Source organism: Falco rusticolus, chromosome 8 (genome assembly GCF_015220075.1).
Source record: "Falco rusticolus isolate bFalRus1 chromosome 8, bFalRus1.pri, whole genome shotgun sequence".
NCBI classification, from domain to species: Eukaryota; Metazoa; Chordata; class Aves; order Falconiformes; family Falconidae; genus Falco; species Falco rusticolus.
The window spans coordinates 56,038,750-56,064,154 of record NC_051194.1 but is presented as its reverse complement, the minus strand read 5'-3'; the positions used below and the strand labels follow the sequence as shown (position 1 = coordinate 56,064,154).

The 25,405-nt window shown below is 39.2% G+C and overlaps 1 protein-coding gene across 1 annotated transcript in view; it reads right to left on the bottom strand.

The window, feature by feature from the left end:
- Window positions 1–25,405, bottom strand: part of SPAG16 (sperm associated antigen 16) — a 413,429-nt gene that overhangs the window by 100,145 nt on the left and 287,879 nt on the right. The window contains exons 15-16 of the mRNA XM_037397615.1: window positions 24,966–25,031; window positions 6,884–7,010 (exon numbers count right to left, since the gene is read on the bottom strand). Coding sequence (XP_037253512.1) covers window positions 6,884–7,010; window positions 24,966–25,031 — 193 coding nt within the window. The remainder of the gene's footprint in view (window positions 1–6,883; window positions 7,011–24,965; window positions 25,032–25,405) is intronic.

Below are 25,405 nucleotides of genomic sequence, written 5' to 3'. Positions count from 1 at the left end.
GGTGAACCAGCCCACCACCGTTCCCTGTATGCAGGGTATAATTTCTGAAGACCTTTTGCTTGTATAAAAGCAGCTTGGTCAACAAATGGTGGACCTCCAAGTTTATTTCCCACAGATCAGTTTAAAGCAGGGATGCACATTCAGACATGGACCAAACACATATCACAGACTTTTAAAGTGTCTTTCGCACTCCCTGTAATCCTTGCTTGACTGTTGATTGATGGCTCCTTTGTTATGAAAAGTTTTATAAAGGAATCCTCAAGTCTGGAGTAACAAGACAAAGAGATGGACAAGACAAAGGAGAAATGGGGACCCACTGCTACGTGCAGGTTGCCAGTGTAAAGTAAAAGGCCTGATTTTGGCATTTAGCCCCACCTCTTGGGAGGAAGGAAGCAAGAAGAGTTTTTTGTGACTGATTGCTACTTGTCCCTGTTTCTGTAGAAGTGTCCCCTGCGCTGCCCTGGCAGAGGAGGCAAGCACAAGAACAGCACTCAGATGCAGAGCACTGATACAGCACTTGGAGATGAGTTGAAGCCAAAATAGTGAAGACAAACTAAAAACACTGATCCCCAAATAAAGAACACAGAACTAAAAGATGCAGGTGGGTGCATTTGTGCTCATTAAGCAAAAAAGAATGTGGATCAATTATATTTAAAAGAAACAGAACATGTGAGTGCTTAGTTTGTATAAGAAAGGGTGTATAAGGATGCAGTGAAAACACACAGATTTTGCAGTGCTGAATCCATAGTGAAGAAAAGGGTTCTGATGGGACAGACATTAAGCAATTCATGATGAGAGAAAGGAAAGGAATGAGTGATGTACAAGATTGTAGCTTGTGCTTTACGAATAGACTTGAGAAAAGCCTGAATGAGAAGAAAAGCAGGCAGCAAGATAAGGAAGAACTAGTCTCAATTTTCTAAGTAACAAGCAAATGTTTCAAAGGAATTGGGAAGATGTGGTCTAAGAACATGGCTCCATCACCTTGCCACCTTGTTAGGTGGAGCTACAGCACTGTAGCATGTCAAACTGATTAATAACCAGACTCGGAATTGTGTGAGCTCTGTGTAAAAAGGCAAGTGCCAGGACAAATCCAAAGAATTACGCCTATATCTATGTCAATCTATCTACATATCAAACTCTATTTGCATATTGGGCATTAATTTGCAGAATTCACTACATTTATGCATGAGTGCCCAATTAATGCATGCACAAGCACCCAATTAATTCCCGGATGAGCGCCAAATTAACTTATGCATGAATGACCCATCAGTTCATGCATGTGTAACCAATCAGTTTATGCATTAACACCCAATTAATTTACACGACTGCCCCATCAATCCATGAATGGATATACACCCACATCGGGGCAGGGACACCTGTGGCCCATGGGTGACCTGCAGTGAAGCAGTGACAGCCTGGAGCAGTGGAGGAAGAGCAATAAGGAGCTCAACTCCTGCATCACCCATTGCCACACCAAAGAAACTGGGATGATGAAGCACAGCCTACAGTGAAAACAAGGCAAGCAAAGATGAGAAAGTGGGCAGGAAAGATTTTTGGCCTAAGCTATGACTGGGAAAGGGGAAGGAAAAGCATTTACTTAAGCACTTGTTTAATTCTTCATGTTTTCTTCTTTCTCAATACCCCGAATCAGTGATTAGAAGTTTGCATTAATTGGCAATAACTTAAGTAAAAATTTCCCAAGTCAAGACTGTATTGCTTATGACAGCATATACATAGTCAAAATTGAGGTAGGGACTCAAGCATTGAACCACAAGGGGAAAAGCACCCTAAGGAATCAATTGATGCTATCAAGTAATCTGCTTTGGAGATTAAAGAACACAGAGCAATAAAGTGTAATGAAAAAAGCTTTTTAGTCAGAAATGGGGGTCATAGGGAAAAACACACATTATGTCAGCACATAATTGCACTATATGGACAAAATCAGACGCTGCTAAAAAGATTACTGGAGTAAATTCTGTGCTAGAGGATTTTTCTCCCATCAAGCGTAACTTTAACTGTAAACAAGTCAGAGACAAATACAAAAAGAAAGCTCCAGAAACTGCAAAAAAATTGAGATAAAGAGTAAAGATCTTGTCCTGCTCCAGTTCTCTTGACAGTTGGGACACAGTCCCCTCCTGAGGTCCAAAAGGTGCAGCTGCATCATCCCCTGCTCTCGCCACCTCCAGCCGCCGATTTGCAAATCCAGCGTACAGCTTCCCAGCAAAATGGATCTTCTTCCATCCTAGAAAAATCTCCATGCAGACAAGATGAAGCTTTACCTACTCAGTGCCACTTAAGCAGTGTCAATTAACAAAAGATATGAAGGAAACAAGAGAAAAGAGAGCCACCTGGCACCTCAATACCAGCTTGTCTTTGCAGCCAATATACCAAGTGAAATTGAGAAAGTCAAAGAGAAAATTGAGTGGACACCTAGCTGCAAGATCAAACCTCTAAATAAATGAGACATATAATACCTCAATATTATTTATGTTTTCTTTAAGAAATATAATATATACTCCACTAGGAACATATGAATTTAAAACTACAATTCATATTTCTCAACTTTTCCCCTCAATTTACAAGAAGTATTTCTGCCAGTTCTGTTCTGAGCACAGAAAATATTACCAGGTAAGGAATCCAAAACCTGTAATTCAGGAACTTTACCTGAAGACTCTATATCAGTAGAAATTCCAACAATCTGAGGTTTAATCTCTGTACTTCCATCCCTCGTGAAGCTTGTGTAGATCGCCTGTGGCTTTAATATTATCAATAATAGCCCAAATAATGTCAAGTGCAAATACTGAACACACTTTAGCAACGGCATCCCAGAAAATTCCATCAATAATTCTGTATTCAGTAAAGGGTGGATAATATAGAGAAACAAAGTCTTTAGACCACTATTTAACACCAAAACCAACTCCAGACCAAACAGCAAACAATTGTCACCCATTGGACTAACAGCTGCCTCCTGTGTAATGTTATGTGATGTGTAATTAAGCAAATAAATCTTGCTGTTGGATAGTAACACTGAGCAGCTACCTTGGCCCCACCACCGCTGACAGTGCAGACCATTTGTTCAACAGTCACTTTTTAAAACAATGTGTCTCCTGCACCCTCAGAATTCCTATCTTATAAAATACACTGCTTCTATCACAAGGTAATCTTGATCCTGGCATTTCTCAAGTTTCACATTAATTTACAACCTTTAAGTTCTTTCAGTATACTCTCCCGCTGAATAAAATGGGTACGTATTGCCCTTTGAGATGTTCAGAGGCACTGTAAGGCTACTTATTAATGCGCTGGCAGAAAAATCACATACCCTTCACATTTCTTCAATGCTGAGAGCAACACTGTCCAGCTTGGATGTAAAGTAGTTAAATGATAACACCTCATTGTATCTCCAGAACTGAATCTATAGTGGTATATTTTCCAAATATTTTTTGTTTTCCATTGGCCTTATTGAAACTGCTATTGATTTTGGACTGTTGCTGTTGTAGTGGGGTTTGCTTGTTTTGTTTGTTCTAATATGTTATGATAATAACTAAATATGTAAAAAAAAAAATGCATACAAACTAGAATCCTCTCCAGCTTCTGTAACTCACATATGCAATGCTACGTTGTGATTAATCATATTAAGTACATTTTCTAAACAGTAACCAGAAATACAAAAGGTGATGACAAGAGGGTGTTTAAGATATTCATGAATGCTACACAAGAATACAAGTACATGGAGATGTTGGTTACCTTGCATATGAAAAAATAAAAGTAAATTTAGTTAAAAAATTGGTTACGTTGTGATCCATCCTGCACACTAACCACAGATGGTTCCCTCTCTGAGACTGTTCACAGCATACAGAATTCAAAGGACATATTCCTTTGTATTTCTGATATCAAGTATAATATTGAAGATCATTGCCCTCAGCGGGCTGAGTCCCAGCCAGCTCCATCACCACCTCTTATTGCAACATCACAGGCTAGTTTCAGAAAGAGTGGGGGAAAGAAGAAAATCCACATAAAATGCAATCATGATTAGTCATGTAATTAATTTCTCCTCATTCACAAGTATGCCATATAGAAAAGTCCACCCCTAAGCTGAGCTAAAGAAAAGCTAAGGCAGAGTGTAGCTGAAGCAGGAAGATTTATACACAATTTTTTTCATTAAGTTATTTCAGATCTGAGTGTGGTCAAGCATTTATGCCATGAATACCATTCAGATCACTAAAGTTAGCAAGGACCATCCCCAATAATGCCATCAGAAGTCCAGTAACTTATAAACTCATTCTTGGTAGTAGCTTTTTCTTAAGCAACTCCCATCCAGTGCATGTCATACTGACAACAGATAGTACCACTTAAAAACAAAAGGTAAGATCTGTTTGTCTACATTACATTTGCAATGCTAATTACTTGAAAAAAATAAAAGGAAAACCAAACAAAAATCTTCCATGAGTTGGGAACTTACTATCTCTGACTTTAGTCTTGTTTGCTGATACTGCTAAACTTTTCATAAACCCCTTCTATCATTATTAGCTATAATTTAAATAATTACTGGGCAGAAGAAAAAAAAATGCTCAACTATGGCTCTGTAATCTAGTAATTAAATCCACCTATAAGATGCTAAACAACCTGCTTCCAGCGTCTACGACTAATAACGCAGTCAAGTATTTTACATAAGGTGGAATAACACCACCAGGAGAGACTGAATGATACATCTGGAAATTAAACCACATTTTGATAAGGTCAGAAAAATCCACCCAAGCTTTTCCACAGACAGAAGTCCCAAATGAGTCCCATGCCCAACAGGCTATGAGTAAAACACAGGATATATTCTCCAATCACCATTGATTTCTGGAGTAATCTGGCTGTTTGACTTATTTCGTCATGGTTATTATTTTTAGTTCACTCAAACGACTGACTGAATAGTTTGGACTGACCAATCCATTACTGTCTAGGAAAATGATGCAGGAACCTGGTGGATCATTTTATCCATTGCTGTTGCAGACAAGCACATCATTCAGCATCACTCGCTGATGTATCATGCGCCATTTTAGGATCACTCAGGCTCTCTGGTTTAGCTTGTTTGGCAATTCTGGTATTAGCTAGAAAATGCTACGTCAGCATGAATCAAACACCCACAAAGCCAGGGTCCCGAAGATATTTACCTCAGACCGGGTCCCACACTGTATGGCTAGCGGTAACCGAATGAGCTACACCCCAGCAAGGCCAGGTTTGGTGAATGATACTGCACCGTTCCCCTCCGATGCAGCGCAGAAAATGCATTCCTTCCCACCACTCATCAAGTAAATGAAATACTGCTCCATAACAAATGGAAATTAATATGCTTGCATTTCTACAAGGTACCTATTCAGAACAGGCTTTGCCTTTTCAGCCCGTGCATGCGGATAGTGCCTGCTATGCCTCGCCCCCTGTCCCTAGGTAGGCGGCACAGGCACTCACTCCTCAAACAACAGGAATTGCAATAGTCTCGTTTAGCTAGATATTTTCCCATCTTTAGCTAGGTGCGACTGCATCCTGTTGCGTTATGCCTCCTTGTGATCATCCATTCCAATTTGGTATCTCTGCTGCGTGCTAACTCCTGCAGAGAAAATTTTGGATTTTATCCAAATTATGGAAAAATTTGCCCATTTAGATTACCTGAAGCTGATAACCTTTCTACTGGAAAGTTCCCATCTGGCTAGAAATATTGCTACTGCATTTCTCAGGGATGAGATTCCTTTGCAAATAACCCAACATTATACTCCAGAAACAAAAATGCAGAACTTCTTCAAATCTTCCTGAACAAAAAATGAGCTCTTATTCCAAATTACACACATAAATAGAACAGTGGTTAAATTTGTCTTTGGGAAGCTGCCAAAAATGGACAGTGTCAATGCATTCTTTTTCCTCTTGGAAATGAAAATACCTTATTTAATGGTACAAAAGAGAGATCTGTGAAATCACTATACAAATGGTATAGAATTCAATGGCAAAGTTTTCTGCCATTTGACTCAATATATTGATACTATCATTCCACAGTATGTGGGTCATTATGACAAAATATCATACTATTATTTTTGTTTAATGATTCCTTAATTATCTAACATATTCTACTGAAGCATTATATTTCATGCACATAACATAAAAAATGTATACATAATTTGCAATATACCTATATATATTACATTATATGTTGTTGTATTATATAGTATCATATTGTACTACCTTTGAGTAAGAATGATTTCCCAAGCTAGGATCTCGGGCTATGCTGCCCCATGAATGCTTGTCTGTGCTTTGGAATTGAAGATTAATATTGGCTTTAAAACAAACGAAAAAATGTTTTACAACAGTGCCTCTTCAAATGAAAATGCATGTTCACTCATAATATTGCTGACGTGGTAATACATGGTCGATGATGAAAAATAACTGGTTAATTCAATGCTTTGTGCATAGTAAGCAGTCCTGTCAACACAATGAAGTTCTGAGGCAATTATAAGAAGACTTAGTAAGACTGGTTATGAAACGCAACTACAGAATTAGAAAATAAAAGAACAAACATTAATGGAGAATAAACATCACTTGAACATACATTAAATTGCTAAGTCTTTTACCCCCAATGATCAGTTCTGTATTTTATGTAGTATTTTTTCCATTAATCGTGAGTTTTGTTATTGGACATTTTTCATTCTATATAAATGGACCATTAGTCTGAACTGCCAATCTAGTCCATGGAAAACAAGTGTATTGATCATTGGCACCACCAGGCATCTCTTATTTAAAATTAACACCTATGCTGTTTCACACATGCCATCTGACTTCAGAAGCAAAGGTTAGAGCTATTTCAGCATAAACGATATTTTAGGTAGAAAAAGTTGTTTTAGAATCCTACCAGAGTGATCAAAGATGACCTGTTTGGCAGGATGTGGGCCTGCATCTATGGATAAAATAGGGGCCGACTTCCGAATGTCCCAGAGCTTCATCATGCCAGAGGAGTCACAGGAAGCAATTGTATCACCCTGTAAACATTGGAAACAAAATAAAGGCATCACTTTTGTACTTCTACCAAGAAGAAAGCATATGACACAGGGCTGGATACCTGTTGATGCCACACATAGTAACTGTACGCATTTACATAAACGTAAGTTATTAGAAGTGAGGTTATTACAGCCTCTTAACAACCATCTTGACTTGAATCGCAACAATACAATACAACATTTTCAGGAGAAACTGTAAGTAAAAAAAAAAAAGAGGGTACTTTGAATTCTGATACCAATGTCTGCTAAGAACATGGCTTGTGATTACAACTTTTCTTCTCACAGAGACACAGGAGTGGCCCTTTAGCTCTGATTTTTGTCTACTCATGTTTTCAATGGAAAGTATGAGATTAGAGCAGAACAGACACTCTTTCATTGCTATATATTCACTAATAGCCATGCTAAGGACAATCTCATTACAGTGAGTCAGAAGCACACAGGAACTATCTATGCAAGGAAAGATAGCAGGACCATGTCTGCCATGCCTCTCTTCAATATTAACTAAAAAAAACCCAACCCAACCCAACCCAAACAACAAAAAAATTAACCTAAAAAGGTGACAGAAGTACTTTGAATATGTAGGATATGAACAAATGCAAACATCAAGGAAGGCAGGGTAAAAGTATGTCCATACATAACTTTGCTTAGCTAGTTTCTGCCACCATTACAGGAAGAACCCCCCAGCTACCCATGTAGAAACATTTACCTTTCATTATAACCTCCTAAATAAAGATTCAAAATCCCCAAACCAGCTCAGCTGGTGTGCATTCAAAGTTATCAAAGTCAATGTCTTTTCCAATTTATGCAAGAGTGTAAAATTAGAATAAGGGATACTGTTTTGAAGGAGAATCACAATGGTATGGAACTACAATGCAGATAAACATGGGCCAGATGCTGCATCCATTACTTTTTTTATATCAAATTAATCTTTACGTCTTTCACACAGACAATACCTACAAGAAAACGTATGGGGTTATTTAGCAAGTAGAATACTTAAGACCTCAAAATATCCATTGACTTCTCAAGTAAAAAGTAATGGCCTGCAAAACACTATCATGGTATATGTATAATGAAATCTTTAGGTTCATTTGGAGGAGATCTAGAATGTCAAAACTCCATTCTGACTTGTTACAGGGACTAATACAGAGTAACCCGAAGAAACAAAGCAATCATTGCTTGGAGAATTCAGCCAGCAATGTGTAAGCTCTCAGCACTCAGTGTTTTGCAAAAAGGCTCAGTAACTGTAACTACATCCCACCTCAACATAGTGGTGCTGAGCATTATGGAAAAGCTGTTTGTTTAGGTATCTTGCCAGCTGTACCCACCTAATTGTCTTGCATTTCATGCAGCATCTTTCATGAAGTTCAGCCTACACAAATAACAAGGTCAAGCAGGCCTTTCCGGAAACAAACACAACAAAACCACCAAACACAACAGCTACACTCTGAATAGTGTATGGCTTGAACTGGATCTCAATAAAGCAAATTTTTAGGGGGGGAAAAAAAAAAGCATCATCATGCATATGAGACTGGAAGAGCCACCAGATCCAGTCCCTTACTCTTACATGTGATGCTTTCATGTACTTGCCACGATGAATGTACTGAATTCAAGAACATCAGCAGTTCCCGCATTCATCCCGCTGCCGCTGATCTAGAACCTGCCTGCTCTTGTGTTTATAAAACTTTCAGCCCCTAAGTATAAAATGAGAGTTTAAAACTATTTGTTCACAACTGATCTATATCCTTTATGTTAAATATAAGGGTTTGTTTGTGGGGTTTTTTTTCCTCAGAAATACTTCTCCTCTTCTGCCCTGTGTCTGACGCATTTCACTTACAGGATCATTCAAATTCCCCCTTGGACACAATTTTTTATGCTAAATAGCTAAAAGCTCTTCTTTCTCTCCTCCCCACCCTTTTCAGACAGCATGGAGTCAGGATTAACTATGAATGTACCCATCACTGATTTTTATAAAGCAACTTTTGCTTTTTTGCTATTGGGCAACCAATTTTGGAAGCTCACTCTGAGATCCCTGTAACCTTTCAGCGGGACCTCTCTTTAAGTCAATAAATTCTCCCTAATTACAGCAAGTAATTAAGTAACTCAGCAGTTTTGAACTAGATCAATGGGCAGCCCATTTGCTTAAGACTGCACATAAACTGCTCAGTGTAGTTGCAGAAGACACTCTGTGACTCCTCCTTATGTCGTCAACAGTTGTGTCCATGGATTTTCAATACGACATTTCTCTCTTAAGTAACAGCATGGTCCAGCTAATAAATCATATTAGCATCAAGAATGCTTCACTGAAATAGATATTAAGCAAACATTGATCAGAGACAATCCCCGCCACAAAGTGACTGCAACTGTAGAACTGACTTTGACATTCCCACTCGCCCCGATTAAGAGGTCGTTACTAGTTGAGTAATTATGAGGAGAACGATCTAATCTAATTTTATTACACGTTCTTCCTTCTATGAATTAATTTTGCTACAGTAGCTGGCACACCACAAGAGAAGATCCACACCCCACCCTCTTTTAATCCTCCATCCAATTTTCTGTCATACCTATTTCTTCCCATTTCTACTACAGATCCCCAAGAAAAACAAGGGTAAACAACCCTCCCCTCCCACAGGAATCTACACAATCTAATCGTTACTATGTATCAGATACATTGAACCACCGAACTTACTATTTAAGCTCTCTTAGAATTACAAGGTGATTCGTGACTACACCAGAAAGGATGAGCCTCCCCCCAACCCCGATCCTTGCAGGTACTATTTGATCAGCAGCAGTGCTCTAGAAACCCGGCCCGGGAGCATCACCCTGCTGTGCTAGCTGCTGTATAAACAAGCCAGAGACAATGGTCCTGCTCCAAAGGGTTTACAACCTTAGCAGCAAGATCAACCACTTCTTGCTGTCAAAATTCTGCAGACTTTTTAACAATTTCCTCTCAGATGCCTGGTATAAACATATTGTGCATAAAACGTAACACCCAGTAGTGTATTTCACCTGATTTCCATGAAAAGGCAATAGACCTCATCTGCAAACAGAAGTAAGAAAATATAGGGTCCTGATGGTAACATGTCAACATAAGCAAACAGTTATTTTATCAGCTTCAGCATACTCTGTCTACATACTTATTAAATGCACTAATTATTATTGATACCTAGGCAGCTGCTACACTAAACCCAGGATTTTGTTAATGAGCCAGCTACTACATTTCATCACATCTTTGCTTGGTGTCATCTCTCTATTACATACCTTTTCTAAATCAAGTGAGCTGGAGATGTGGGATAAAAAATTTTCAGTAGCAAGAAATAAACCAGGAATGTAATCAAGCTTAAGGATAAATTGAAGCTACATGCCATTCAAAGTAAAAGAAAGGGATAAGTCATATGTTAAACAAAGTCATTTGCAACTGGCCAAGGGCCATTCTCAAAAGCTTTAAAGCTTAATCGCTTTGAATTCTCCTGTGAGCTTTTGGATTTTTCCTTCCTTTCACAGTAACTATTTCAGTTGTTCATGGAAAAGCCCTCCTAATTTTCCTAATTCCCCTAATTTTGCTGAGCTCACTGCCTGTGATGAGCTTCCTATCAGCCAGTCCATCCCGTGGAGGTGCTTCCTTGGTGAAGTTCCTTTTCTGAACAAAAGGGTTTTCTGGTGCTTAAGGAAACCCTTACTAGGACATACAAAGTGCTGGTAACTTGAATTAACCCTTAAAACTTAATTTGCTGATGCATTCTCGAAGTCAAACCACCAACACCACATTCAATTCCATCAACCACCCAATATCAAAAGGAGGAGACAGTAAAGATAAAGGAGAAAATGTGCCAAAGCAGGCTCCTATTGTACTGGTTTTCATTCACACCACATTTTATGCTGCAGCAGCCACAGCTCAGTTCTATTACTTCCTCTAAACAAAGACCATGTAGAATGATTCACAAAACCGGAAAGACTTGCTTCCTATTCTATATAATCAAGTTGATGCTTTTTTGTGTGTGCACGCTGAAGTAATTAACGAATTTATACAAGGATTCAACTAGTCTGGATTCAACGAATGGTTCCATTCCAGGCTCCGCTTAAAGGACTTTGCAAGTCCTTTAATTGCCTTTAAAGTTCCACCCTCCACTCTTTGCCTTCCCTGCTGTCTTAACGAACATCTTTATATTACAGAAGATCTCCCATTAGTATGGGTATGCGCAGCTCCATATGCATCACAATCCCAATCTGAATTGGCACTTTCAAATCATTGTAACACAATTAATAACATCAGGGTTTAACAGATTTATAACATTTCCAGGAAGTTTTAAAAATCAGTTTCCTTCTTTCCTTTTTTTAAAATATTTTTTTCTTGTGAAAATTAGTAATGATTAACAGTGGGACTGATCACTAGGTATACTTTAGGCAAATATTTCTGGAAAATCATTGTTTCACACCAGGCATAGGAATAAAAATCTGAATAATTTTGTCTCTTGCTTATGAACTTACCTCTGGATTTATTGCTGAAAGATCAATAATATATGAGCTGCAACAAGCAGCTTTATCTAATTTAGACTGTGATAAACTACTTCCAGGAGTATCCTCTTCAGAGTTTAATTCTGAAGGCAGGTCAGTAGTTCTTTCATTACTTTTTGCAAATATTTTTAAAAAGACTAAATAGAGAGTTAATGGGCAACTCATTTGCACTGTGACAAGTTCATATCAAATCAGTCAAGTTTACTGATTTGCAAGTCAGTTTTTAAAGAAGCTGTAGCTATATGAAGTGTATTTTAAGGGACACTTACAATGACTAGACTAAGATTTTAATCAGCCTCAGTGGAAACAGATTGAAGCTCTAGGCATCTTGAAAGAAGCTTGATAATTATTTTCCATTTCCATTACTATTGGGAATCTGGTTGACCTCTGGCATAAAAAAAGGGCTGATGAGGTTGTTACTGGTCTTGCCAGACTTGTTACTGTTACGAGTCTCTGAACTAAGTAAAAAGAGTTCTGTGTAAATAAAGCATGGTGGAAACTCCTTGCCATTAAGTGCCAGTAGACAAAGTGGCCGCATGAGGAACAGCTTCAGCTACTTCCAACTGAGACAGACTCAAATAATCTGCATCTCTAAGAAGCTCCCTGTGGGACACATCCTAAGCCACTTAACTCTACCACCATTTTATATGTGTTAAAGGGAATATTTTTAAGAAGAGGAATCACTACCTCCCACATTTACAGCATGAAGCACATCAGAAACCTGATGAGAGTTATTACCTCCGGCCTTGTTGTAATGCAAAAACTAACTACACTCAGAAAAAATAACAGGGCACGAACAGACAGCAGACAGAGTCCCATCCCTGTGTCACCCCATCCCGCAGGGTAGAATTGGGTTTTCTGAGCAGCAGCGAGCAAGGGCAGAGGGATCTCATGAGAATCCAAGCAGGGGCGGATGAATCTGCTGCAGTTGTTACAGGGAAAAAGATTTTAATGCCCAATTAAGCCAAATGAATTATGTAAAATATGTTAAAGATGGAGGAAAAATGCAGATGTAGTCCATTATTAGACTGATGACTAATCAATCACAACCCATTTTCGAAATATCAGACTTAAGTCATCCCAGTTTCAAATTAAACTAGCAACTTCATAGAAAGACATGGAATTACTTAGCCCAGCAAAAATACACGGCGACATTGATTACCACTTTGAAAATGTAGTGGTCTATTTTTAATAATTATTTTCATCAAGAGTCAGGGAAAAGGGGTGATTAAGGGTTATTTGCAGGCAGCGCCAGTGTTTTCCCATCTGCATTTTTACTAGCTTTTCCCTTTTACAGTTTCAACTTCTGCATTGTAATCAAAGTGACAAAGGATCATTTACATTTCAAAGCAACTGAACACCCAGAGCTCAAGCAACTGGTGTGTGGTCCTTACTCCCTGTGAGATTTTATACAGCTTTGAATAGACACGAACTTGTGAGAAGTCAGCTCTTCTGCAGGTGAAGTGAATCCAAGATATTGACACAGCAAGAATCATCTCTCAGAGCTTCACTGTTGGTTCTTACAGAAGAACTTTATTAGCAGTTGTCAATGAACCACTCCTAATTTTGCACAGTGTAGAACTGGTACACTTTGCTCTAAGAATTTTTCTGTTGCTGCTGTACCTATTGTGATTACTGGTCTATTGTAATCCTTTGATATTATGGTTCAGCGTGCAGGTTTTGAGGTCGTACTGACCATGCGTGCTCTGGAGCAAAAGCATCCTCCTACCCTAATCCAGCTCTACATGCACTGTGGACATCTGAACAAACAGGCAATACAATATCTATTATTAAAAAACATTATGGATTCAAAACTCCAAAAATCCATTACAGGCTCTTAAGAATATCAGCACCTACCCTGCTAGCTCAAAGGAGATGCCTCAGGATAACTCATGTTTTATGCCTGTGGGAAGCAGGGATCATTCCTGTCCCAGCTCCAAATCTTTTGCCTGCTCTTTTTCCTTCAGGCACCCCAACAGCTGAGGTTCATAATGAATATAGTAACTCAAAACATACTTTAGAAACCTAATAGGGGAATTCTGTGTCAGCACTTTCTCACACATGATGCTGCAGTCCAGAGCACCGACATACTGAACACTTATTGTAACGAAGGTGAAAGAACGTTAACTCACCAGAAGTGCTGTAAAAAAGTAGGGTTCTTCAAATTAGCCACTCTAAATTATGGTCCAGAATTAAATACTTTGCAATTACTGCTGGGACCAGACCAGCTTTAGCTAAGACATCAGGACTGTCTGCAGGCACTCAGAAGCATGCAGTTAGAGATGGCAAGTTCTAGTGAGATACGGAAAGGAGAGCGATACACGCAAAGAAGCACTGACTGAGGGATGAGTGCTGTTAATGCAAACAACCAAACAGAGCAAAGGGAAAAACCAGACAGTCCTCAGGAGAAGTTTTGAGAAGGGAAATTTATTACAGAAGCGCAGAGGCACATAGATGCCTCTTTAATGTGATTAGTGACCAAAAGTCTATTACTATTAGAAAGTGCAGGAGAAACAAGTATATCGGGAGGTGGAAAAAACCTGTGGATGAGACATCTGCGCTGATAAATGAACAGGTATGTGGGCCATCGCATGTCAAGAAACTTAAAGATATCAAGATAGGATTTTTTTACTACTTCTTTTTCTCAGTGATGATTTTGATCAAGATGAAGAGTATCCTAAAACGATATTATTTCTAGGTTATTCATTTTATCCTTTCAGAGCATATGGAGGCTCATAAAGAACACCTCTTTGTGTCCTCCAAAGGAGGAGCTGCATTAAAAGTAACCAGTGCAGATGGCAGAACTTTGTTGCAGCAGAATTTCCAGTTCTACCGACTTTCAGAAATAAGGATGGTTCATGGGTCTCTTGTTTGTTTACATGCACTCTGCAGGCTTTCCTCTTGCTGTGTGAAACAGAGGGAATCTCTCTTCCCTTTGCCACATCAAGTAGCAGGAAGTGCCTTGTGGTGCTTGAGGAGAACAACACATGCTAGGCTTGCAGAAGTGCTTTGCATAAATTTACATATGAAACCCAAGATCACTGCACTCCCTGCAGAGTTACTGCTAGCCATAGTTGACATTACACTTGAAACAGTACTGCAAAGAGAGCAATATCTTTTGCAGAGAGGTTTAAAATAATCAATTTTGTTTTTCCTTTCTAACCATCAAAGAAGTGCCTTTGAATTCTGGGAGCTGTGCAGTGAGAGAGGGCCATGAATGATAATTGCCATTACCAGCTTTTTTCTGTATTTTGAGAGACACCACAACTAAAGTGAAGTCAGGTGCCATCATTACCTGATTAGACACTCCTGAGAGCAATAAGCATAACAAATTCCTAGGGTACGCCATGTTCATGTACTGGGATTTTATTGTCATTTGGTTCCTTAAAGTCTAAATAAATACATTTTTAAAAACTGGATGGCATCCACTGCAATAATGTTAAAATATAAATGTAATACATACTTTCATAAATTCATAAATTAGTAGTGTTAGTAGCAACAGATCTATTGCTGAAAAGCAAAATTGTCCATTTTAAAATGCAGAAGATCCAAGTCCATGAAAGAAAATGTGTCAGTAAATTCCATGTGCTTTTTCTTAAACAGGCACTACCAAAGGAACATGTAAAAAAAAAAAAAAGTCCAACTTAATATTTGGCTTTTTATCTTGTCTTTAGGCATTTTTTAAGGAAAACTAAATGCATAAAGAAGAAATATCAACAATATATAAAATCTATTCACAAAAGCTTGCCCAGTTATGAACTATGGTAAGTGTTTCAATGTTTCTCACAGTTTCAAGGTATTTCAGGTGAAAGAATGGTCAGTTCAACAAATCTCATCCCATTATTTTGAGAACCAGCTCAAAAAACCCAGCTAAATATTTGTGGTGGGTTGACTCTGGCTGGAGGCCAGGTGCCCACCAAAGCTGCTCTGTCATTCCCAGTCCTCAGCTGGGCAGGGGAGAGAAAATACAATAAAAGGCTCATGGATTAACATAAGGATAGGGAGAGCACTCAGCAATTACCATCACGGGCAAAACCGACTCGAGTTGGGGAAAAAAAATAATGTAATATATTGCCAATCAAATCAGAGTAGGGTAATGAGAAAATAAAACCAAGCCTTAAAACTCCTTCTCCCCAACCTCACCTTCTTCCCAGGCTTAACTTCACTCCCAAATTTTCTCCCTCCTCGCAGTCAGCAGCCCAGCAGCGCAGGGGGACAGGTTATGGGGGTTGTGGTCAGTTCACCACGTGCTGTTTCTGCCCCTACTTCCTCCTCAGGGAAAGGGTCCTCACACTCTGCCCTGCCCCAGTGTGGGGTCCTTCCCACAGGAGACTGCTCTCTATGAACTTCTCCAATGTGAGTCTTTCCCACAGGCTGCAATTCTTCACAAACTACTCCAGTGTGGGTCCCTTCCACAGGGCACAGTTCTTCAGGAGCAGCTTGCTCCAGCCTGGGCTCCTCTCTCTGTAGGGCCACAGGTCCTGCCAGGAGCCTGCTCCAGTGTGGGCTTCCCACGGGGTCACAGCCTCCTTTGGGCACTCACCTGCTCCTGTGGGGGGTCCTCCAGGTGGATATCTGCTTCACTGTGGGCCTGCATGGGCTGCTGGGGGACAACCTGCCTCACCACCAGCTCCACCACAGGCTGCTGGGGAATCTCTGCTCCAGTGCCTGGAGCACCTTCTGCCTCCACCACTGACCTGGGGGTCTTCTGCAGAGCTGTTGCTCTCACATAGTCTCAACTGCTCTCTCCAGATGCAGATTTTTTTCCTGTTCTTGAATACGTTATCCCAGAGGCACTGCCACTGTCATTGATGGGGTCAGCCTTGGCCAGCGGTGGGTCTGTCTTGGAGCTGGCTGGCATTGGTTCCATCAGATATAGGGGAAGCTTCTAGCAGCTTCACACAGAAGCCACCCTTGTAGCCCCTCCACTACCAAAACCTTGACACGCAAACCCAATACAATATCAAAATGGAGTTTTAATCTGCATTCCTATACTTGATGGACTTCAGCTGTGTATTCTTGGTTATTTTCAGATTAAATCCATCTGATATTTGAGTACCTTCTAACAGTGATATTTACGCAACTACAGAAGAATTCCATTTTCATAACAGAGAGGCCTTTCCAAACTTGGCCCTACTTTCACTCTTGCATAAATTCATTTAAAATCCAACTTTGTATTGCATAAAGCCATATGCTACGCAACCACATATATACACTGCTTCCCTTTGGCCGTGACTTGTTAAGTGGTAAATGAGAGTTCTTTTACCAAACACAAATCATCAGTCTAAACTAAACGCAATTCTCTAACCCAAATTTAGTTTAAGCCCTTTTGAAGAGTCAACTTTGCACAAAAATGCTTTTCGTTGAAAGAGCTGTTACCTGTGTGCTTGTAAGCTATGCAAAATCATTCCGATAGCATCTATCAGGTTATCTGGCTAATATAATGTGAGCTCCCATCCACACCTGACCACAGCAAACTGGGAGTACTGGGTGAGCTGGAGGTAGGCAGATTCAGCGTGAGCAGCCATGTCTGGAGCCCTGGACTCACAACTCAGCACACAGTGTATGCAATGATTCCCATTCAAGTCAGTGATAACAATACCAGGGCAGATAAAAATTTCACAATTTACCAAGAAAATTACTGTCACATGAGAGAGTTACAGGATAGAGGGCAGGGATGGTATGATGCTTTCTCATGTATTTTAAAACATAATTTCCTGTGAAATATCACATAGAGAGGCAAGTTTGGCTGTATTGCAGGTGGGAAATTGAATTTAAAAGAATCTAGATGGATCTTTGCATTGTGATTTTGTTTGTTTTGCAAAATAACAGGTTTAAAAAACAGCTGTTAAAATAAAAAAATAATTATGCTGGGGTCTGGACCCACAGTGTGCATCTGCCACAGGAAAATCTGGCATGCTGGGCTAGGAGATGCAATTTAAAAAAATCCTTATTCCTTAGGATACACAAATTAATTCTTCTCCTCCAAGAAAGAAGGGCAAAGTTTCCACACTGCTAGCTGTTTTGCATGCTAAACAGTGCTTGCTTCATGTATTGTATACAAAGAGGGTCACATTCACTGCAGAACACAGAATTAAGCAAACAAAATCACATTAAAGGAGATAATCTCTTTTTCTTTCAGTTATGAGCAAATGGACGTTACAGTATGCTTATATTTGTAAATATAAAGTCTGAAAACAAAAGAAAATACTGTATGGTCATTTAATTATCATTTTCTGCTGAGAATCTCTGAAAACATAAAAGAAAATACTATATGGTCAGTTAATTACCAGTTTCTGCTGAGAATCTTTCCAAGGGTCAATCTGACCAAAAAAATAACAGATCTTTAAAAATTACTGAAAAGTGAATTCTGTCAAAGCCAAAATGCTGCCACATTTTCTCTGCTTGTGCTTTACAGAGTTTTCTAAAATCCAAATGTAAATGCATTACCCCAAACTTTTATCATGAAGAGCTGAGACAAAGCTTCATCATATGCTAATATGTAAACAAGAGCAAAATATGATTAAATGCTTCCATTAGAAAAGTTGAAATATTTCATTTACTGCTGGTTCAAAACAAATGAATGAGACAGTATGATGGCAGACACCTGCCGTACTTCTTACCCCATATTCCTCACCTACACCATCTCTGTGTGGTCCACTTCTAGAGCACAGAAGTCTCAGTGATCATGACTAGAGACTTCTAGCCATCATGGTATAACCTGCCTGCTCCCAGGGAAGAGTTGCTGTCCCTCAGTTATTTCACCTTTACAGAGCCCAGGTGCCAGCAGACACCGCATTAACCTGAGCTGTGTTTGCAGTCACTGCGAACCATGACCACGTAGAGCTACTGGGATCCAGCAAAGATTACATACCGCAAAGGGGGGACTGAAAGGACTGACCAGGTAGGCATGCAATGCCTCTTAAAGAACCTGAGGCCTTAACGTAATTCCTGCAGACAGGCAGATATCATCCATCTTGTAATTCCTGGTGACAGAAAAGGCCAAAAGTGATGTCTCTACAAATATAACTATTCAGGAAAACTACATTCCCTTTTTTCCGTGACAAAGCAAGAAAAGATAACACGAAGCAGGGTTTTTTTCAGCAATGATCAATGTTACAGTTAATATTCTTTGCTTTCCATTTCTTGATGGTTTCAAAATACTTTCCTAGAACCTACCATCAGGAAGAAGGACTAAATAAGGTCTTCTCAAATCTAAGCTTCTTCATCTTTGTTTGGGTGAATGTTACAAGATATTCTGTGATGTACTGAGAGTACCTGCTTGGTGACAACAAAGAGCACCAGGAGGGATTCCTGTATTTAAAAAAAAATAATAATAAAAAAAATATATTTTAAAAATTGACACTGTGTCAAGCAAAAGAAAGATATAAAATCTGAGGCTGGAGGAGAGAGGCCCTGTGGCAGAATGAGCTAACCTCACCTCTCATCATACAAAGTGTCGAACACTTGAGTTGATTTTTCTTGATCTGTGATTATTTTCAGAGGTAATATTGACAGGACTGGGTTTAAGATCTCAAACAAATAAATTACACTGGGGAGAAGAGAAATGCTAGTTAACTCCAAGTTTCTGAAGGCAACTTGAGCCTTGATTAAACAAACTTCAGGACTAACAGAACATTTTTTTTCCTTTTTTCTCAGAAGAAATTGGGAAATTGATCCAAAAATAATCCAGGAAACTAAATTCCTTTGAAATTGAGAAAGTGAAGGAACTGGATTTTGCCTGGTATAGAAGTGTAGAGGTAAACTCTAGCAGCACTTGGTGCATTTGAGCACTGACACTGAAGGTTTCTCAGTCACCACATTCTGCTATGTGTGAAAGAAAAAAGGATTTTTCTCTGTCATCGACTTATCAAGGTGTATGACACCCATTACTAAGTTTTTCTTTGCAAATTATCTCTGACAAGAAACTCGAAATGGTGATGGGAACTGAATGACACAAACAAGGTATGACATTTAAAAATCAGGCTTGGATTTTCTTCAGTCCCATTGAAGCGCCTTTGCTAAGAGACCGTCTTTTTTCTCAAGACACAGGAATACAACACCTTGTGAAAGCCATCCCCATACAAACCAATGCATCATGAATTTCCTTGGGCTTCTGAACATGGTCAGTTAAGTTCATACATAATGGATCTTCCTCACAGAAAGAGCTGGAGGAATGTTTTTACTTCTAGGATATCTGCTAGACACATTCTTGTCTATCCACCCTTCTGTATTAAAACCCTGATATCAGAATTGGATAGCAAGAATATTTAAACCGATCAAAATAAAGATGATCTACTTGATTTTTCTAGAGTGGTTTCAGAACATCTTATCTGGTCCACACATAATGCCTAAAACAGGCACATAGGTGCTAACTGTAGAAGTCTGTGAATAACAATAACATCAGAGATGATGGGAAGTGATTAAACAGTAGGCCTGGTCAAGGGAAGAGAGCATTCTAGGAGAATTACCTCCAAAAATTGGGAATAACATGAATATTTCAGAGAATGGATATGGAAGTAGATTCCAGCACAGTTTTCTGAGAGTTTCACTATTATCAGAAAGAGCTTTTTGCCAGCAAGTGAAATGAGGGCATTTTGATGCAGATTGTGAGTTTTGCCATGACACAGAGACAGAATAGATTTATTTTTTTACTTTTAACAACATTAGATGGGCTGAAAATGGTTAAGTAATGATACTAAAATCTGTATTTAAAATGTAATTCAGTTCTGTAATTATATTTCTTATGCATGGAGGCAGGAATAAACTAAAGGAAGAACCTATTAGCCCTTTTGCATGTATAATTGAACATGTTTGATATTACCAGGTAACCTTTGTAAGTAACTGGCTTTGAGTTTATGCAAAGAAGTGAACACTTTGAATACATAAATAACAATAAGAGCAGATAGGTTTTTGATTTTGTATTCTGTTCTTTTCTTGTTTGTGTCTGTTAGATGCAGTCAGACATCCCTGGCTTTATTTGGCCATCCATAGAAACATCTGAAAGATCTGACTTTTGCATCATTTGGGTGCAGTAATGAATAAGAACTGACATCAAATATCAATATTATTGGCCCAGCTAAATGGTAGCTGACATCCAACTGGACTGCTGAAGAGGTAAACAAAATTGAAATTTTGTTTTTGTTTAAAAACTGTCTGACATTATTCGTCCTTCAGTAAATCAATGGAAGAATGACCTAAATGCTGTTTGTATTTTGGCATGAAGAGGTAAAATTGGGCAGTTGCTATCAAGCACATTTTTTATAGCCTTTTAGGTTTTTCTAATACAAACTGTAATTCCAAAAAAACTTTTTTAAGGAAACTTGGTAACCTCTTTAATTATTTCTTAACCTGCAAACATCATATAAACACAGCATGGCAGATACAAACACAGGTGAATGATAACCATACCCTTATTTGAACACACATAGATACACACACATAAGGGAGCAAATTTTATTCTACTTTAAATTCATAATGATTCATCCAAGCACCTATAGTCTTTAAACTTCATTAGTGTAGGTGATATGCCAAACTGGGAAAATGCTGTGCAAAGTATGTGCAAAACTTACTTCAAATGCTGTTTAGGCCATAGTTAGATTTTATATTACCTGCCAACATTCAAGAACCAATCACTAGCTCTGGTATGAACTCTACTGTACGAAATGGCATTGTTTTCCCCTAGTTGTCGATCAAAAAGATGTACTAATGTAAAAATGTTAGGAGTTTAATTTTTTCATCTTTGCATGAATTATGCAGATGCATAGTATCCTCTCCATAATTACCCACAACACAGAAAGAGAGGGCCTGGGCTGACTTGGACATTCCTGCCTTGATGTCCAGAGGTAGGCACTTTGGTAGCAACGGGGCTCCCTCCACCAGCTTTTGCCCAGCATGAGCCTACGTTTGTGTAGTCATATGGAATCCAACAACTAAATGGGGTCATGTCAGATCCCAATAATATTGAAAAACTAGGGAAATTACTTTGCCTCTTAGGTGCAGTCTCACCTGGGTTTCCCTAGAGAGGGTATATTTGCTTTCCCAGGTAAGGTATGTTCACATGTATCTTTTACTGCATTCAGAGCTTTTGAAGAGAATTGGAGCACACACAGTAGCCTCTAAAAAAGCATCCTTACAAGCACATGCATATATTTCAACTCAGAGTCTTAGCCCTCAGTGGAAAAGAAACATCTAAAACATTTTTCTCTACAAAGTTAGATGTGTTATGGGGACATGGGAGTAACGCTAACTTCTAGGAGGAAAGATGCATTTTTCTATGTCCTCAATCCAAACCCAGCTATATGGCTTTTGCTTAAATTTTTTGCAAACTTTCCACAGGCAGAGAACCAACTTGGAAAACCACAGACTTTATACACTGCTGAAACTGTTATCTTTCAAGTCTTGACATAACCATGACTACAGAAGTTTCTGTCAGGGTAATATGACTACCTGCCAGATTCTCCAGAGAGCTCATGTCCCAGCAAGGCAGCCTCCAACAAATGGCCATGTTTCAGGCGCCAGACTGGCAGTTATGTTCCATAGAGAAATGGCTAATTATGGAATCTGAGCACTATTAATAGCTCTGGCTGTGAATGTTGCCCACTTAACAAAAAACTATTAACTACAGTTTCAGAAGCATGGTATAGTAAATAACCCAGATTTCATCAGTTTCACAGAGTTTAATGAGGATTTTTTCAATTTGTATAAACGCATTATTCTTTTTTTCCCCTTCTGCCTCATACAGTTCTCTTCCCCTAAAATAACCCTTAATTTTTGGACACCCTGCCTGGATAGCTCTCTGATCTAACTGGAAATTTTCTTCTTTGTTCTTGTATTTTCTCGACAGGACATTGTGTAATTAGAATTTCATGTCCTTTCAAAACGCCTTTGGGCACTAAGCAGCCTGAGACACAACAATCACCAGCCCACTGAAGTGACTTAGGAGCCTACTTAAACTGACCCATATCCTAAGTAAAAAAAAAAAGTGACTCTCCTGGGACGTTTCATATTACAGCACTGAATCCATAGAGTCCGACCCTATAGACAAGGCTTCTGACAAGGCATGGAATCTGCAGACCCATGACATTAGGATATATATATATAAAAAAAATAATAAATCCAGATCAGATTCTGTCAGCAGTCAGCCTTCAGTTTTGCCATTTCAGAGTTAAGAAACCAGACTTTTCCAACAGATCTTTGCCTGGCTGCAGAGCTTCTTTGGCCAGGTCTAACCACGAGGCTTTCTGTTGGCCACTCTGGAGGCGATGTTGCACCTTTGCCCAAATAGTCCCTGATCAATCTCCAAAACCTTCCCTGTGAAATTATTGCTGAAAATACTGTTTCTATAAAAAACTTTTTTCCTCATAAAACATGCATCTTTCAACAACAAAACTGTCACTCAGAACAATTTATTCAGCTTGCTTAGGGTGGAATATTTTAATTTCTTAGTGGGCAACCAGTAGAGGGTAAAAAAATAGTTCTCTGGTGCTATATTTGGTTGGAATATAGCCCTTGCTTTGCTAGCCAGCCAATGTGACAACTGTAATTTGTACAACTCCTGACCAACTACTTAGTCTTTTCAGTAGTTTTCCAGTACATACAGAGTTAATTTATATAACTGCAATTACAGCTTCTGAAATTATATTCCTCAGTCAGTTTAATCAATGCTGCACTAGATGTTTCCATTTTTACTAATTCAATCACTGAGAATGTCAACCAATGATTTTAGTCTAGAGTTTAATGCCAACTATAATATTCTTTATCAAAATAACATGCTTATCTGGAAGATTATCAGCACACAGTCTTTCAGCTTCCTGTTAATCATTATAGGTCACATCAGAGCATGAGGTTCTTTGTAAATACTCCTGTTAAAGGCAGTGCAAAGTATTACTATGGTATTATCCTCATAATCCGTGCTACTGTTAAACACTCTTTGTTCTACACCACAGTGTTTCAAAATACTGAGGGGCAGATTGTGCCTTTCAAATATACAGATACATGCATGCAGCCAAGGAAGAATTAAGATGTCCTGGGAATTCCTATTTCCCTCCTTTACGTAAGCTTATCCCACACTTTCTGTTATGTCAGCCCCTAGGGTCTGTCCTATAAACACATAGGGTTGACATAAGCAGTCGGTAAAGCAGTAGCTGATACTCAACAAGAGGAGAATATTCACCATCTCCTACAGTAAAAAATAATACCTTGCTCTACTTGTAATGAAAGTGGCAGTGAGAGCACAGGGAGCAGGTATACCACTGAGGTATTTTTTAGGAAAGATGGTCCCTGAGAGAAAAGAGTGCAAGTGGTAGCAGAAATCAGCACATGCCTCACCACTTGCACACCAGTTTTAAAGAGCACTACAGGAGAACTACAAGAATCACAAATGTTCTGATCATTTCAGAATATTTCATATCACCTCAAAGAAACGTTTTGGAAAAATTACTTCCCTTCCAAAGTTAACATTCAGATCACAGTCTGTCACTGTGCTGCGTCTGGCTGAGCCCCATAGCAGCCCTCGCAGTGCTGTGCTTGTATCGGTAGCTACAAAGGTGGTGATAACCCACCAGTGTCTCGACTTCTGCTGAGCAGTGCTCACACAGCATCAAGGCTGTCACTCCAACCATCTCCCCCTCTCACCAGTAGGCTGGGGGTGGGCAAGATCTAGGGAGGGGACACAGACAGGACAGCTGACCCAAAGTGACCAATGGGATATTCCTCACCATATGACGTCTGCTCAGATATAAAAGCTAAGAAAAAGGAGAAGGAAGGGGGGGACGTCCTTATTTACAATGTTTGTCTTCCAGAGCAACCACTACTTGTACTGAAGTCCTGCTTCCCACCAAACGTCGCCTGCTGATGGGAAGTAGAGGATAACATCTTTTCTTTTCCTTTGCCTCTGTACACGTAGCTTTTGCTATTGTTTCATTAAACTGACTTTATCTTGACCCACAATTCCCCCCCCCCCCCAATCTTATTTTCTCCCCCCCCTTCTGCTGAAGAGGAGAGTGACAGAGAGGCTTGGTGGGCACCTGGCATCCAGCCAAAGTCAACCCACCACAGTCACCAATCCCAAGCAGAATGACTCTTTTTAGACAACAACTAAAAAATTAACCATCCAGGAAAAAAACCAGCAAATTTAATTTAAGTAACTAAATGATCATTACAAAGGAGAATGGCTTAGATATGCAATAATGAAAGGAGAAAGGAGGTAGGTGCAAGGAGGGGGCAGCTTTATTATAACAGTATCTGGGACTCTGCTCTGGCTGGCAGGTGAATGCCACGCTAAACTGCTCTAGAAGTCATTACTAATACTGAATTCAGCCACAGAGGTATCTATTTCACCAAGAAGCATGACAGTATTTACCAGAGCAAGGATCATGATGATTAGAAAAAAAAAAAAAAAAAGCAAATTTGTATGCAGTTTACCTTCATGTTGAATGTAGCATGATTACAGGAATGCAGGTGACCATAGAATGTGTAAACACGGAGCCCCTAGGAATTAAACATAAAAAGAAAGCAATTAAATAGGTTATAGTGATATAAATTATTCTACACCCTTGTAAATAGACCTTGATTTTACGGCTATGTGCAAACCAAGGCACTCTGTGTGCTAAAAAACAGCTCCTGGTTGCTTGAAGAGGAACAGTTTTCTCGCAATTACTAAGGATATATCTATCTCCTTACTTCACATAATAGCTAGCAGGAAAGGTGCATTCAAACATCACAAAAGAAAGCCATCTCCCTTGCCAGAGGGTTTGAATTAAAAGGTGTAATCACTATGTCCATAACACTGAGCTCTTGCTCTTGGGCAGTGATTCAGTACATGTCTCTTGATATTCCACACACACCATTAAAGTCTTCCTTAA